A 12,259-nucleotide genomic window follows, 5' to 3' on the forward strand; every position below is an offset into this window, starting at 1 on the left:
CAGACACCCCACAAGAATCCCGGGACTCCTCAAACCCAAACAAGGAAGCAGCGACTCTAAAATTAGCTAAACGTGTTTTAATGTGCGTTGACTACAAAAGGCAGGGCACAGTCAGAATTCCAGGCCAATGGAGAGAAATGGTTTCTGTCAAATGTGTGTGTGTGTGTATATAATAATTTTTAATAAAAAAACTAAGGCACAGGGGAAATAAAAGGAAGCTTCATGCAAACCAGTCAAGAAATAATAACAGGACCCAGTAAGGCGTAAAAACATGCATTATAGCAGCCTCCCTCAGAGGTTTTTGGACTGCAGTGGCCGTACTAGTGTGCAGCTGATAGGTGCTGTAGTCCAAAATCACCTGAAGGGTGCCATAGGCTATAATATACCCAAGTAAATAAATGTGGGGCCTACTCTTTTTTTCCCCCAGAAAGGTGACAGCTACCAGCATCAGTCTGTGTCTGCACGGATGTTTGGTTTGTTTAAAAAAGTCTGCATATTTATATAGCTTGCTCCTTTTCCACACCCCAAATATTTATTTGGGGGGACTAGGAGGAGCCTCTTGAGAGTCCCAAGGACTGCAAGAAGATCAAACCTATCCATTCTGAAGGAAATCAGCCCTGAGTGCTCACTGGAAGGACAGATCGTGAAGCTGAGGCTCCAATACTTTGGCCACCTCATGAGAAGAGAAGACTCCCTGGAAAAGACCCTGATGTTGGGAAAGATGGCGGGCACAAGGAGAAGGGGACGACAGAGGACGAGATGGTGGGGATGTTCTCGAAGCTACGAACATGAGTTTGACCAAACTGCGGGAGGCAGTGGAAGACAGGAGTGCCTGGCGTGCTCTGGTCCATGGGGTCACGAAGAGTCGGACACGACTAAACATCAACAGGAGGAGCCTCGGCTATGTGGATTCATCAATGACTAACAAGGGGTGATTCAGCAGCATCTCAGGGGTGACGTACTGGCTCTCCTGGGCGAATTCTCTGATGGGACGCAAGACTGACACCCCCTCTGAAGGCATCTCAACGTTCCAGGAAATTATGGGGTTCCCCGCCCCGACGTGAATCCTCTGGTGCCTGTTTAGATCGGCTTTCCTATAGAACCTCTTCCCACATTCCAGGCACTGGTACGGCTTCTCCCCCGTGTGGATTCTCTGATGGGAAGTGAGGTCCGTGTGCTGGCGGAAGTACTTCCCGCACTCCAGGCACTGGTAAGGTTTCTCGCCGGTGTGGATGCTCTGGTGGCAAGTCAGGTTCTTCTTCTGGCTGAAGCTCTTCCCGCACTCCAGGCACTTGTACCGCTTCTCCCCGGTGTGAATTCTTTGGTGGGTGAGGAGGTTGGACTTGTCGTAGAAGCTCTTCCCACAGTGGGAGCACATGAAGGGCCTCTCCCCTGTGTGGATTCTCTGGTGGGACGTGTAGCTCGTGATCTGGCTGAAGCTCTTCCCGCACACCAAGCATTTGTACGGCTTCTCGCCGGTGTGGACTCTTTGGTGCCTGGTGAGGTGCGGCTTGTCGTAGAAGCCCTTCCCGCAGTACGAGCAGACGTAGGGCTTCTCCCCCGTGTGGATCCTCTGGTGAGAGGTGAGGCCAAAGCTCTGGTGGAAGCTCTTTCCACACACCAAGCACTGGTACGGCTTCTCGCCCGTGTGGATTCTTTGGTGGATAGCGAGGCTCGACTTGTCGTAGAAGCCCTTTCCGCACTCGGCGCATTTGTACGGCCTCTCCCCCGTATGGATCCTCTGATGCGACGCAAGGTTTGCACGCTGGGTGAAGCTCTTGCTGCATTCCGGGCATTTGAACGGCTTCTCTCCCGTGTGGATTCGCCAGTGAACGTTTAGGTCTGATTTGTGACTGAATCCTTTCCCGCACACCGGGCAGACATTCCTCTTTGCTCCTTTCTGCTTTTCTTGCTGAATAGGAACTTTGGGGAAGCTGATGCCCTGCCAATTAACTGATTCGTTCATCCACACCTCCAGCTGATTCCGCTCCTGATTTTTTGGCCCTTCGTGATTTCTGATTTCCTCTTCTGTCTCTTGATACTTGCTCCTTTCCGACGACTCTCTGGATGGTCCCTCCTCATCCTTACTGGGCCACCCATCACCTTCTGGAATAAAGGAGAGCAGCCTGGTTAGAAAGGGCGGAAAGCTGATATATAATGAATTGAAGAAAATGTTTAAAATGACATTTGTAAAAAAACCAGAAGCGTTTCTGTTAGGGACTGTAGGACAACACCTGCCAAGGAAAATAAAGAATTCATTCATGTATGCTACAGCAGCGACGAGAGTCTTGATAGCACAAGGATGGAAGAATGAGGAAACCCCGACAAAAGAACAGCGGCAAGAGAAATTGATGAACTATGCAGAACTGGCTAAACTGACATACAAACTGTGAGATAAGGACAACTGTGACTTCAGAGAAGAATGGGAACTTTTTACAAATTATCTAGAAAGACACAAAATGAACTGGACTCCTTGGCAGGTTTTGAATAAACATACACAAATTTATTGATGGTTAATATAGTAGATAGATAAATATAAGGATTTATACAATTTTACAGTATGCAGAGAACAATATGTGCTGAGAAATCAGAGAGAGGAGCTGAGGGAAGTCTTGGGGGGAGGGTTTGTTGGGGAAGTGGGGGGAAAGGGGAAAAATAATGAATATGATATGTATTGATATTTTGTTATGTTGAAATTGTTAATATTTTTTTTAAAAAAAGGAAGGGCAGAAAGCTTTTCATCAAACCAGATTCACTCCCATAGAGAAGAGGCTGCACATATGTGGTTTAGTCAAGGCACATCAAGTTTATCCAAACCAATGGATTCAAGGTACAGTGGTACCTCTGGATACGCTAGAAAGGAGATTCCGACTAAACCTCAGGAAGAACTTTCTGACAGTAAGAGTGGTTTGATTGTGGAACCGTCTCCCTCAGGTGATGGGTTCTCCTTCCTTGGAGGTTTTTAAGTAGAAGTCGGATGGCCATTTGTCATGGATGCTTTGGCTGAGATTCCTGCACTGCTGGGGGTTGGACTAGAGGACCCTTGTGGTCCTTTCCAACATTCAAGCTTCCTCAAATGAATCCTGGGAACCGTAGCTGATCAAGGGGGCTGGCAACTGTAACTCTGTCAGAATGGAACGGCTGTTCTCAGGATTCGAGGGAAGTCCTGTGCTTTGAATGTGTGTTTTGAATGCACGTTTTCAATGGATCTGCCCTTAGAGGTGTTGTGTATAATTCAACAGAAGCGGGTTCCTAGACTGTGCTCCCTTCTTTATCATTTAATAAAATTATCTCTTTAAACTAAACTTATTGCTTTAATAAAATGAGAAGTACATCGTCATGCAACACAGAGTTGAACTATGGAGCTTGTTCCCACGGGAGGCAGTGATGCCCATCAATGTGGATGGCTTTATGGAGGTAAAGGCTACCAATGGCTACTTGCCATGATGCTGCTGCTGCTTCTAAGTACTAGTTGCTGGAAACGGCAGAGGCTACCTAAACTCGGAGCAAAGATTGATCCTTTAAGTGAATTCTTAATTCACCATTTTAACTAATTATTTGAATCTTCCTTGAACTGCATTTCTTGTACACAGATTATAGACTTATGCACTCAAGGCAATACAGAAACTGCTAAAGTAAAATAATAATATGAAATCCTTTACCCAGCAAGGCCACGTTCCGGGAATTCTCCAGCATGACTTCTCTGTACAATGTTCTTTGGCTTGGATCCAGCAGAGACCACTCATCCTCGGTGAAACACACAGCCACCTCCTCAAAGGACAGGGGACCCTGGAAGAAGAAGAGGAGGAGGAGGAGGAGGAGGAAGAAGTAGTACATGGTGTTCCCCTGTTAACAGGCAAGTCAAAGGAGAACAGTTGTCCTTCACTCCCAAATGCGGAGAGAGATGTTTGATGTGTGCAGGGGAAGGTAATTTCCCTACAGGGGTGATTTAATATAATATTTAAAAAAATTATTGTGCTTTCCCAACAATAAATGCTCGTGTCAAAGCAGTTCATTAATAATAATAATAATAATAATAATAATAATAATAATAATAATAATAATAATTTATACCCGACCCATCTGGCTGGGTTTTTCCAGCCACTCTGGGCGACTCCCAACAAAATAATAAAAACATGATAAAACATCAAACATCAAAAACTGGGACATGAAGATACCAGGTAGCCTGACATCTGGCTGGTTGAGATTATAATGCACATCAATCTCTGACTTTTGCCTTCTGGGTTTCTGGGGGTTTTCCTGTTGTTATTCTGTCTCAGTTTCAATAAACCTACCACTACAATTATGGACTGGTCATTTCTTCGTCAGAGGGTAAACGGGAAAATTTAGCAGGGGATCAAACACTTTATCCCCCTCCCTGTACACACACAGTTTTGATATCAACCAGTCTCTCCCTGCCTTGCAAATATTTTCCAATGATCCTTTCCTTACCTGAGGCGGCTGCACAGCAGCTGCTTCTGCTCCGCCGTTAAGAGACCTTTCAGGGGGTGGCGGTGATGTCATCCCGTTCCCTGTGAAGAGGTGGTGGAGGCAAAATGTGGAAAGCAGTAGTACGTCAGCGAACTGTGGGTGAATTCCAGGCCCCACAAGAGGAGAAGGGGAGCTGGACTTTCTCCTGGGAACTTTGCATCCATAGGTGTCAACTTTTCCCTTTTCTTGCGAGGAATCCTAGTCGGGATAAGGGAATTTCCCTTTAGAAAAGGGAAACGTTGACAGCTATGTGCACCCCCACCAAGAAGGGATCCTCCCTTACCCGGTAACATGTTCCATGGACGATCCTCTTGGTTGATTACCCCAAATAACGGGATCTGACAGGTACTGGGCAGGCCAAACACTGCCTTGGGGGAATCGATGATCACTTCCAGCACCTGAAACAGAAGGATCCCAAGCAGGGAAATGGGGAGGAGTTGAGAGAAACAATACTGACCGAGGGACGGATTCACGCCTCCCTCACCTAAGCCTCTGCAAAACCCTGCTGAAATCAATGGGGCAGGGCGGAATGTCTGGGCCTCCCCACCCAGCGCATCGTGGATAACTATCTGGCAATCCATGGTGGCCATGCCCTGCTCTCCATAGTTGCAGCCAGCAGGGCTTCTGAAAACCAGCTGTTGGAAACCTCAGGGGGTGAGAGGGCTCTTGTTCCCGTGTCCTGCTTGCAGGTTTGCCACAGGCAAAGTCAGATGGCCTTGTCTGACCAGCGGAACAATCGGCCTCTAGAGGTAGTGAAATCTCTCCATTGCAAGGAACTGCATGTCAAAATACAACCCCTCCTTTTAATCTGGAAATCCGCCATGATGGAATAAGACCGAGCTGCAGAGTTATAAACCGTCATAGGGGGAGATGAGCCCTTAATATGTCATTATATTTGTATTTCAAGTCTGATTTGGTAAAACTCCCCTGGAAAGGCTAATGTTTGATGCAACCGGTCTGGGAAAATTAATGAGCAGACGCCTAGAATTGTTTCATCGGAACTGAGAGAAGATGGCGGCTGCCAGCAGCGAAAAGTCTTTTGGATTGATTCGGCAGAAATACCAGCGTGTGAGGAGATGCTGCAAGGACAGAGGGGTATCATACACATAAAACCCACACAGAAACACATCATTTTACTTCAGCTTGCTTGTGGAAACAACTCGGAGGCAATGAAAGAAGGAAAACAACAGGAAGATTTAAAGGAACTACTAGAAATGACTATCAAAAGCAGCAGAGATATGAGATAATCAGAGCCCCACCCCTCGAACTCGAAGCATGGGAAGCCCCAACAAAAAAATTATAATTCGGCAGAATATTTGGATTATTTGATATGTATATGTATAATTTGGAATATTTAATGTGATTAGATTGTTAAAAAGGAAAACTTAATAAAAATGATTTAGAAAAACAAAAAACAACCCCTCCTTGGATACAATCCCAGCTCCCTAGAACTAACAGGGTGTTCAACTTTCTCACCTGATCCTCTTCCTGCTTTCTGTCTTCCTCCCGACTCAGAAGGAAACCTTCGGCCAGGGCCACCGCCTGGGAACTGGTCTCCGGCCCACACTCCCTGACCCAATTCTCCATCTCCGGGGGGAGGACAGCCAGGAACTGCTCCAGGATCACTAGGTCCAGCATCTGGGCCTTGGTGTGCCTTTCTGGCTTCAGCCACTGATGGCAGAGGCGGTGGAGTCGAGTGCAGGCCACGCGGGGGCCCTTGTCCTCCTGGTAGCGGAAGTGCCTGAAGCGCCGGCAGAGAGTGTTTGAACTCACTGCTCCTTCATCCAGGATCTTCTGCCCTCTTCTTTTTTGGAATTCCCCAGAGTTCTCAGCCAAAAATGAGCCGGGGCCTTTTCCTGATGCCTCCCTTGCTGGGCCTGGAAGACCCATTTTACCTCCGAGATCCATCTCAGCTCCCTTCCAGACCAAAAAGTCCTCTTGCTGCAAAGTTCCTTCCATTCCCAGGACAAAGGTTGTGTGAGGAGGCCCCTGATTAGTCTCAAAAGACCTAAAAGGGTGCAATCCTAAATGTGTTCACCTGTGAGCGGAGTCCTGCTGAAATCAGCGGGGCTTACTTCTGAGTAGACGCACGCAGGAAATGCACTGCTGGTCTACAGGCAAGCAGGTGAGTTTTAGGCAAAACAGGAGGCTTTCAGCAGTCAGTTCAAGATTCTCCCTTTGGAAAAGAAAATAAGAATGAGAGATTGTGTCACATATCGATGTACCCTTTGCATTGCTGGGGGTTGGAACAGATGACCATTGGGGTCCCTTCAAACTCTACAGTTCTATTATTAGAACGTGGCCACCGTGGCTAAGGGAGCTGGGCATGTTTAGCCTGGAGAAGAGGAGGTTAAGGGGTGATATGATAGCCATGTTCAAATATATAAAAGGATGTCACATAGAAGGAGAAAGGTTGTTTTCTGCTGCTCCAGAGAAGCGGCCACGGAGCAATGGATCCAAACTACAAGAAAGAAGATTCCACCTAAACATTAGGAAGAACTTCCTGACAGTAAGAGCTGTTCGACAGTGGAATTTGCTGCCAAGGAGTGTAGTGGAGTCTCCTTCTTTGGAGGTCTTTAAGCAGAGGCTTGACAACCATATGTCAGGAGTGCTCTGATGGTGTTTCCTGCTTGGCAGGGGGTTGGACTCGATGGCCCTTGTGGTCTCTTCCAACTCTATGATTCTATGATTCTGTGGCTGGTAGCCATTGACAACCCTCTCTACAGATTTATCCAATTCTCTTTTAACTCGATGCAAGTTGGTGCCTACTTGTTCCTGTGGGAGGGAGTACCACAGCTAAACTCTGTGCTGTGTGAAAAAGGGCTTCCTTTTATCTGTCCCGGATCTCCCAAAATTCACCTTCACTGGACATCCATGAGTTGCTGGTGTTGTGAGAGAGGAAGAACTCGTTCTCTCCTTTCCCACTTTCTCACCCGTTTATAAGCTTCTATCCCGTCTCCTCCGACTTGCCTTTTCCCCAACCTAAAAAATCCCAAAGGCTGCAACCTTTCCTTACGTCACTCCATCCCCTTGAACATTTGAGCTGCCCTTTTCTGAACCTTTCCCAACTCTGCGATATCCTTTTGGAGGTGAGACGTGACCAGAACCATACACAGGATTACAAACACGGCCGCACCATATAGCTGTACAATGGCAAGTCCACTCAGAAGAAAGTGTCTTGCATAATCGCTTCTAGACCGCCCTGAGAGTCCTACCACCAATTTAACAGGTCAGTAACTCGATTTTTTTTAAAAAAATTGCTATTACATTTCTACCCCACCTTTTCTCCAAAGAGCTCAATGGGGTGTACACACTTTGCCCCCTCTCAATTTTTTCGTACGGAGCCCCCAGTCGTCACATGGACTATTGACCCGTACAGCACTAATCCGCTGCCACCAACCAGGTCCTCCCCGATAAATCACTTAAGTCTCATTCAGGTTCTTAAGTTAACAAAGAGTATAGTTTATTGCAAACACAAACTTTGACTGCATTCAAAACGTTGTTGCTCTTTACCTTCTTAGTCTTATTTTATCCTGTCTCTCTCTCTTCTACCTCCCCTCACACAAGAACCAACTGCACTAACTGTCTATTTCCAACTGCCTGCCAACTGCTTTTCCAACTGCCTTTCCCAACCAACCCACTAAAACCAACCTGGGCTAAGCCCTTTTATAAGCAGGTAGGCTCCGCCTCCAGCTTTCCTATTGGTCTACATATTAACCCTTTCTCCCCCCCTACAGACATTTTCAAATGAACGGGCAAACGCCACACCTCAGAACAACTCTGCGGCGTAGGTCAGCCTGACCGACCCAAAGTCACCCAGTGGGCTTTGTGGGTGAGCAGGGATTTGAATCCTGATCTCCCATGTCCTGGTCTGGCACACTAACCACTACTTTGCGCCGCCTCTCAGGCAGTGCGGTGTGAGCACTCCCCCAAGTCCAAGAAAATTATTTATACAGTGGTACCTTGGTTCTCAAATGACTTGGTTCCCAAACACCAAAAACCCAGAAGTAAGTGTTCCGGTTTTCGAACATTTTTCGGAAGCTGAACATCCAATGTGGCTGTCGGCTATTGTTTCCAGGGCGCATGCAGCAGTTTTGAGGCTTTTCCGGTTAATTTGTTTTTGTGACTGTGTGGAATCCAGTTCAGCTACTGAATGATTGATTGTGTGACTGCGGAAATGGATAAAAGCGATCATCAGCTCAGGTAAGGAAAAAAAATAATTTTAATTTATTGTTTTGTATTGTAAAATTTGTATAAGGAAAATAATAATTTTTTTAAAATTATTTTTTAAAAAAAAGAAGCTACAAACTATGAGTTTGACCAAACTGGCGTGCTCTGGTCCATGGGGTCACGAAGAGTCGGACACGACTAAACAACAATAACAACAACAACAACTAGTTAAGGGGTGATATGATAGCCATGTTCAAATATATAAAAGGATGTCACATAGAGGAGGGAGAAAGGTTGTTTTCTGCTGCTCCAGAGAAGCGGACACGGAGCAATGGATCCAAACTGCAGGAAAGAAGATTCCACCTAAACATTAGGAAGAACTTCCTGACAGTAAGAGCTGTTCGACAATGGAATTTGCTGCCAAGGAGTGTGGTGGAGTCTCCTTCTTTGGAGGTCTTTAAGCAGAGGCTTGACAACCATATGTCAGGAGTGCTCTGATGGTGTTTCCTGCTTGGCAGGGGGTTGGACTCCATGGCCCTTGTGGTCTCTTCCAACTCTATGATTCTATGATTCTGTGGCTGGTAGCCATTGACAACCCTCTCTACAGATTTATCCAATTCTCTTTTAACTCGATGCAAGTTGGTGCCTACTTGTTCCTGTGGGAGGGAGTACCACAGCTAAACTCTGTGCTGTGTGAAAAAGGGCTTCCTTTTATCTGTCCCGGATCTCCCAAAATTCACCTTCACTGGACATCCATGAGTTGCTGGTGTTGTGAGAGAGGAAGAACTCGTTCTCTCCTTTCCCACTTTCTCACCCGTTTATAAGCTTCTATCCCGTCTCCTCCGACTTGCCTTTTCCCCAACCTAAAAAATCCCAAAGGCTGCAACCTTTCCTTACGTCACTCCATCCCCTTGAACATTTGAGCTGCCCTTTTCTGAACCTTTCCCAACTCTGCGATATCCTTTTGGAGGTGAGACGTGACCAGAACCATACACAGGATTACAAACACGGCCGCACCATATAGCTGTACAATGGCAAGTCCACTCAGAAGAAAGTGTCTTGCATAATCGCTTCTAGACCGCCCTGAGAGTCCTACCACCAATTTAACAGGTCAGTAACTCGATTTTTTTTAAAAAAATTGCTATTACATTTCTACCCCACCTTTTCTCCAAAGAGCTCAATGGGGTGTACACACTTTGCCCCCTCTCAATTTTTTCGTACGGAGCCCCCAGTCGTCACATGGACTATTGACCCGTACAGCACTAATCCGCTGCCACCAACCAGGTCCTCCCCGATAAATCACTTAAGTCTCATTCAGGTTCTTAAGTTAACAAAGAGTATAGTTTATTGCAAACACAAACTTTGACTGCATTCAAAACGTTGTTGCTCTTTACCTTCTTAGTCTTATTTTATCCTGTCTCTCTCTCTTCTACCTCCCCTCACACAAGAACCAACTGCACTAACTGTCTATTTCCAACTGCCTGCCAACTGCTTTTCCAACTGCCTTTCCCAACCAACCCACTAAAACCAACCTGGGCTAAGCCCTTTTATAAGCAGGTAGGCTCCGCCTCCAGCTTTCCTATTGGTCTACATATTAACCCTTTCTCCCCCCCTACAGACATTTTCAAATGAACGGGCAAACGCCACACCTCAGAACAACTCTGCGGCGTAGGTCAGCCTGACCGACCCAAAGTCACCCAGTGGGCTTTGTGGGTGAGCAGGGATTTGAATCCTGATCTCCCATGTCCTGGTCTGGCACACTAACCACTACTTTGCGCCGCCTCTCAGGCAGTGCGGTGTGAGCACTCCCCCAAGTCCAAGAAAATTATTTATACAGTGGTACCTTGGTTCTCAAATGACTTGGTTCCCAAACACCAAAAACCCAGAAGTAAGTGTTCCGGTTTTCGAACATTTTTCGGAAGCTGAACATCCAATGTGGCTGTCGGCTATTGTTTCCAGGGCGCATGCAGCAGTTTTGAGGCTTTTCCGGTTAATTTGTTTTTGTGACTGTGTGGAATCCAGTTCAGCTACTGAATGATTGATTGTGTGACTGCGGAAATGGATAAAAGCGATCATCAGCTCAGGTAAGGAAAAAAAATAATTTTAATTTATTGTTTTGTATTGTAAAATTTGTATAAGGAAAATAATAATTTTTTTAAAATTATTTTTTAAAAAAAAGAAGCTACAAACTATGAGTTTGACCAAACTGGCGTGCTCTGGTCCATGGGGTCACGAAGAGTCGGACACGACTAAACAACAATAACAACAACAACAACTAGTTAAGGGGTGATATGATAGCCATGTTCAAATATATAAAAGGATGTCACATAGAGGAGGGAGAAAGGTTGTTTTCTGCTGCTCCAGAGAAGCGGACACGGAGCAATGGATCCAAACTGCAGGAAAGAAGATTCCACCTAAACATTAGGAAGAACTTCCTGACAGTAAGAGCTGTTCGACAGTGGAATTTGCTGCCAAGGAGTGTGGTGGAGTCTCCTTCTTTGGAGGTCTTTAAGCAGAGGCTTGACAACCATATGTCAGGAGTGCTCTGATGGTGTTTCCTGCTTGGCAGGGGGTTGGACTCCATGGCCCTTGTGGTCTCTTCCAACTCTAGGATTCTATGATTCTAACTAAGAGCTGTTTGAAGAAGCAACGGGCTAACTCTCTTTCGCCCACATTCCAGGGATTCTTCGCCTGGGATTCCTGCGGGGGTTGGACTGGATAGCCCCTGGGGGTCCCTTCCAGCTCTGTGGACGGTTTAAAACACGCAAAGGAGGAGGCGCCCTGCAAAGCGGGTGCTTCCCCAAAATGCTTGCCTGGCAGAGTGTCAAGGAGGGAGGGGGGCTTCGGCGAGACGGGGGCGGGTCTTTTCCCGGGAGGGGGGGAGCTGGGAAGACTTTCCCCTTCTCAACTTGCTTCCCAAAGAACCCCTCCCACCCCCTCCCGCCTCAACCCGGCAAAAACCCCCATCATTTCCACCCCCCTCCAAAAAAACCCCACATTGCAAACTCACCCGAGACCCCCCACCTCTTCCTTCCTCTCTCTCTGCTTCTATTTCTCTCTCTGAGTTGGGGAGGGAGGGGGGCAGGGGAGTGAAGGGAGGAAGTGACGTAACTCTATCTCATTTCCTCCTCTTCCTCTCCCCCCCCAAACCCTCTCTAGGACTTTGCAGCACGTGGCTTTAACCCTTGCAGGGACGACCAGCAAGTGGCGCCTCTGCAAATTACCCTCATTTTGTGCTTTTGCTGGTAGCTTTTTTTGTGGGGGTGGGGAGGTGCAAGCCAAGGGTGACGCCGCAGTTTCCTAAAACTTTTCCACTGTCCTGGGTGCCCCGAAAGCGATTTGCAAGAGAATAGCACAAGGAAATTTAAGACCACCAGCAGCAGCAATTAATTGCACATTTGTCCGAAATCCAATTTAAATTATTTCGCTTAATTCAACAAAAGTGATGAACTACCACTGTTCAGAAGTGGAAGACGACAATGTGATTTTATGTGAACTGTGTTGCTTTTATTGTTGTTGTCCGCTCTGAGCCCGGCTTCGGCTGGGGAGGGCGGGATATAAATAAAACATCATTATTATTATTATTATTATTATTATT

The 12,259-nt window shown here is 46.6% G+C and overlaps 1 protein-coding gene across 2 annotated transcripts; it reads right to left on the bottom strand.

Annotated features, from left to right (window-relative positions):
- Positions 1–175: 175 nt before the first annotated feature.
- LOC128409353 (zinc finger protein 154-like) lies at positions 176–11,938 on the bottom strand. 2 transcript variants are annotated; one of them, XM_053379737.1, is made up of 6 exons: positions 11,672–11,938; positions 5,968–6,667; positions 4,775–4,889; positions 4,453–4,532; positions 3,663–3,789; positions 176–2,106 (listed from the first exon to the last, which is right to left on the bottom strand). In XM_053379737.1, exons 2-6 carry the CDS (start codon positions 6,448–6,450, stop codon positions 902–904), a joined length of 2,010 nt encoding a protein of 669 aa, XP_053235712.1. In that variant the 5' UTR covers positions 6,451–6,667; positions 11,672–11,938; the 3' UTR covers positions 176–901. The 2 variants fall into 2 exon arrangements, with proteins under 2 accessions (XP_053235712.1, XP_053235711.1); XM_053379736.1 differs by lacking the exon at positions 11,672–11,938 and adding an exon at positions 8,454–8,742.
- Positions 11,939–12,259: the final 321 nt, after the last annotated feature.

The sequence above is a fragment of the Podarcis raffonei genome, chromosome 2 (genome assembly GCF_027172205.1).
Source record: "Podarcis raffonei isolate rPodRaf1 chromosome 2, rPodRaf1.pri, whole genome shotgun sequence".
In the NCBI taxonomy this organism is placed as follows: Eukaryota; Metazoa; Chordata; class Lepidosauria; order Squamata; family Lacertidae; genus Podarcis; species Podarcis raffonei.

What these genes read in the sequence shown, in the direction of transcription:
- LOC128409353 (XM_053379737.1), bottom strand. Translation starts at nt 6,450, where the DNA reads ATGGAAGGAACTTTGCAGCAAGAGGACTTTTTGGTCTGGAAGGGAGCT. An exon ending in TCCATGGAACATGTTACCGG is followed by an intron (nt 4,533 to 4,774) that starts GTAAGGGAGGAT and finishes ACCTCTTCACAG; the next exon opens with GGAACGGGATGACATCACCG. An exon ending in CCGGAACGTGGCCTTGCTGG is followed by an intron (nt 2,107 to 3,662) that starts GTAAAGGATTTC and finishes CCTTTATTCCAG; the next exon opens with AAGGTGATGGGTGGCCCAGT.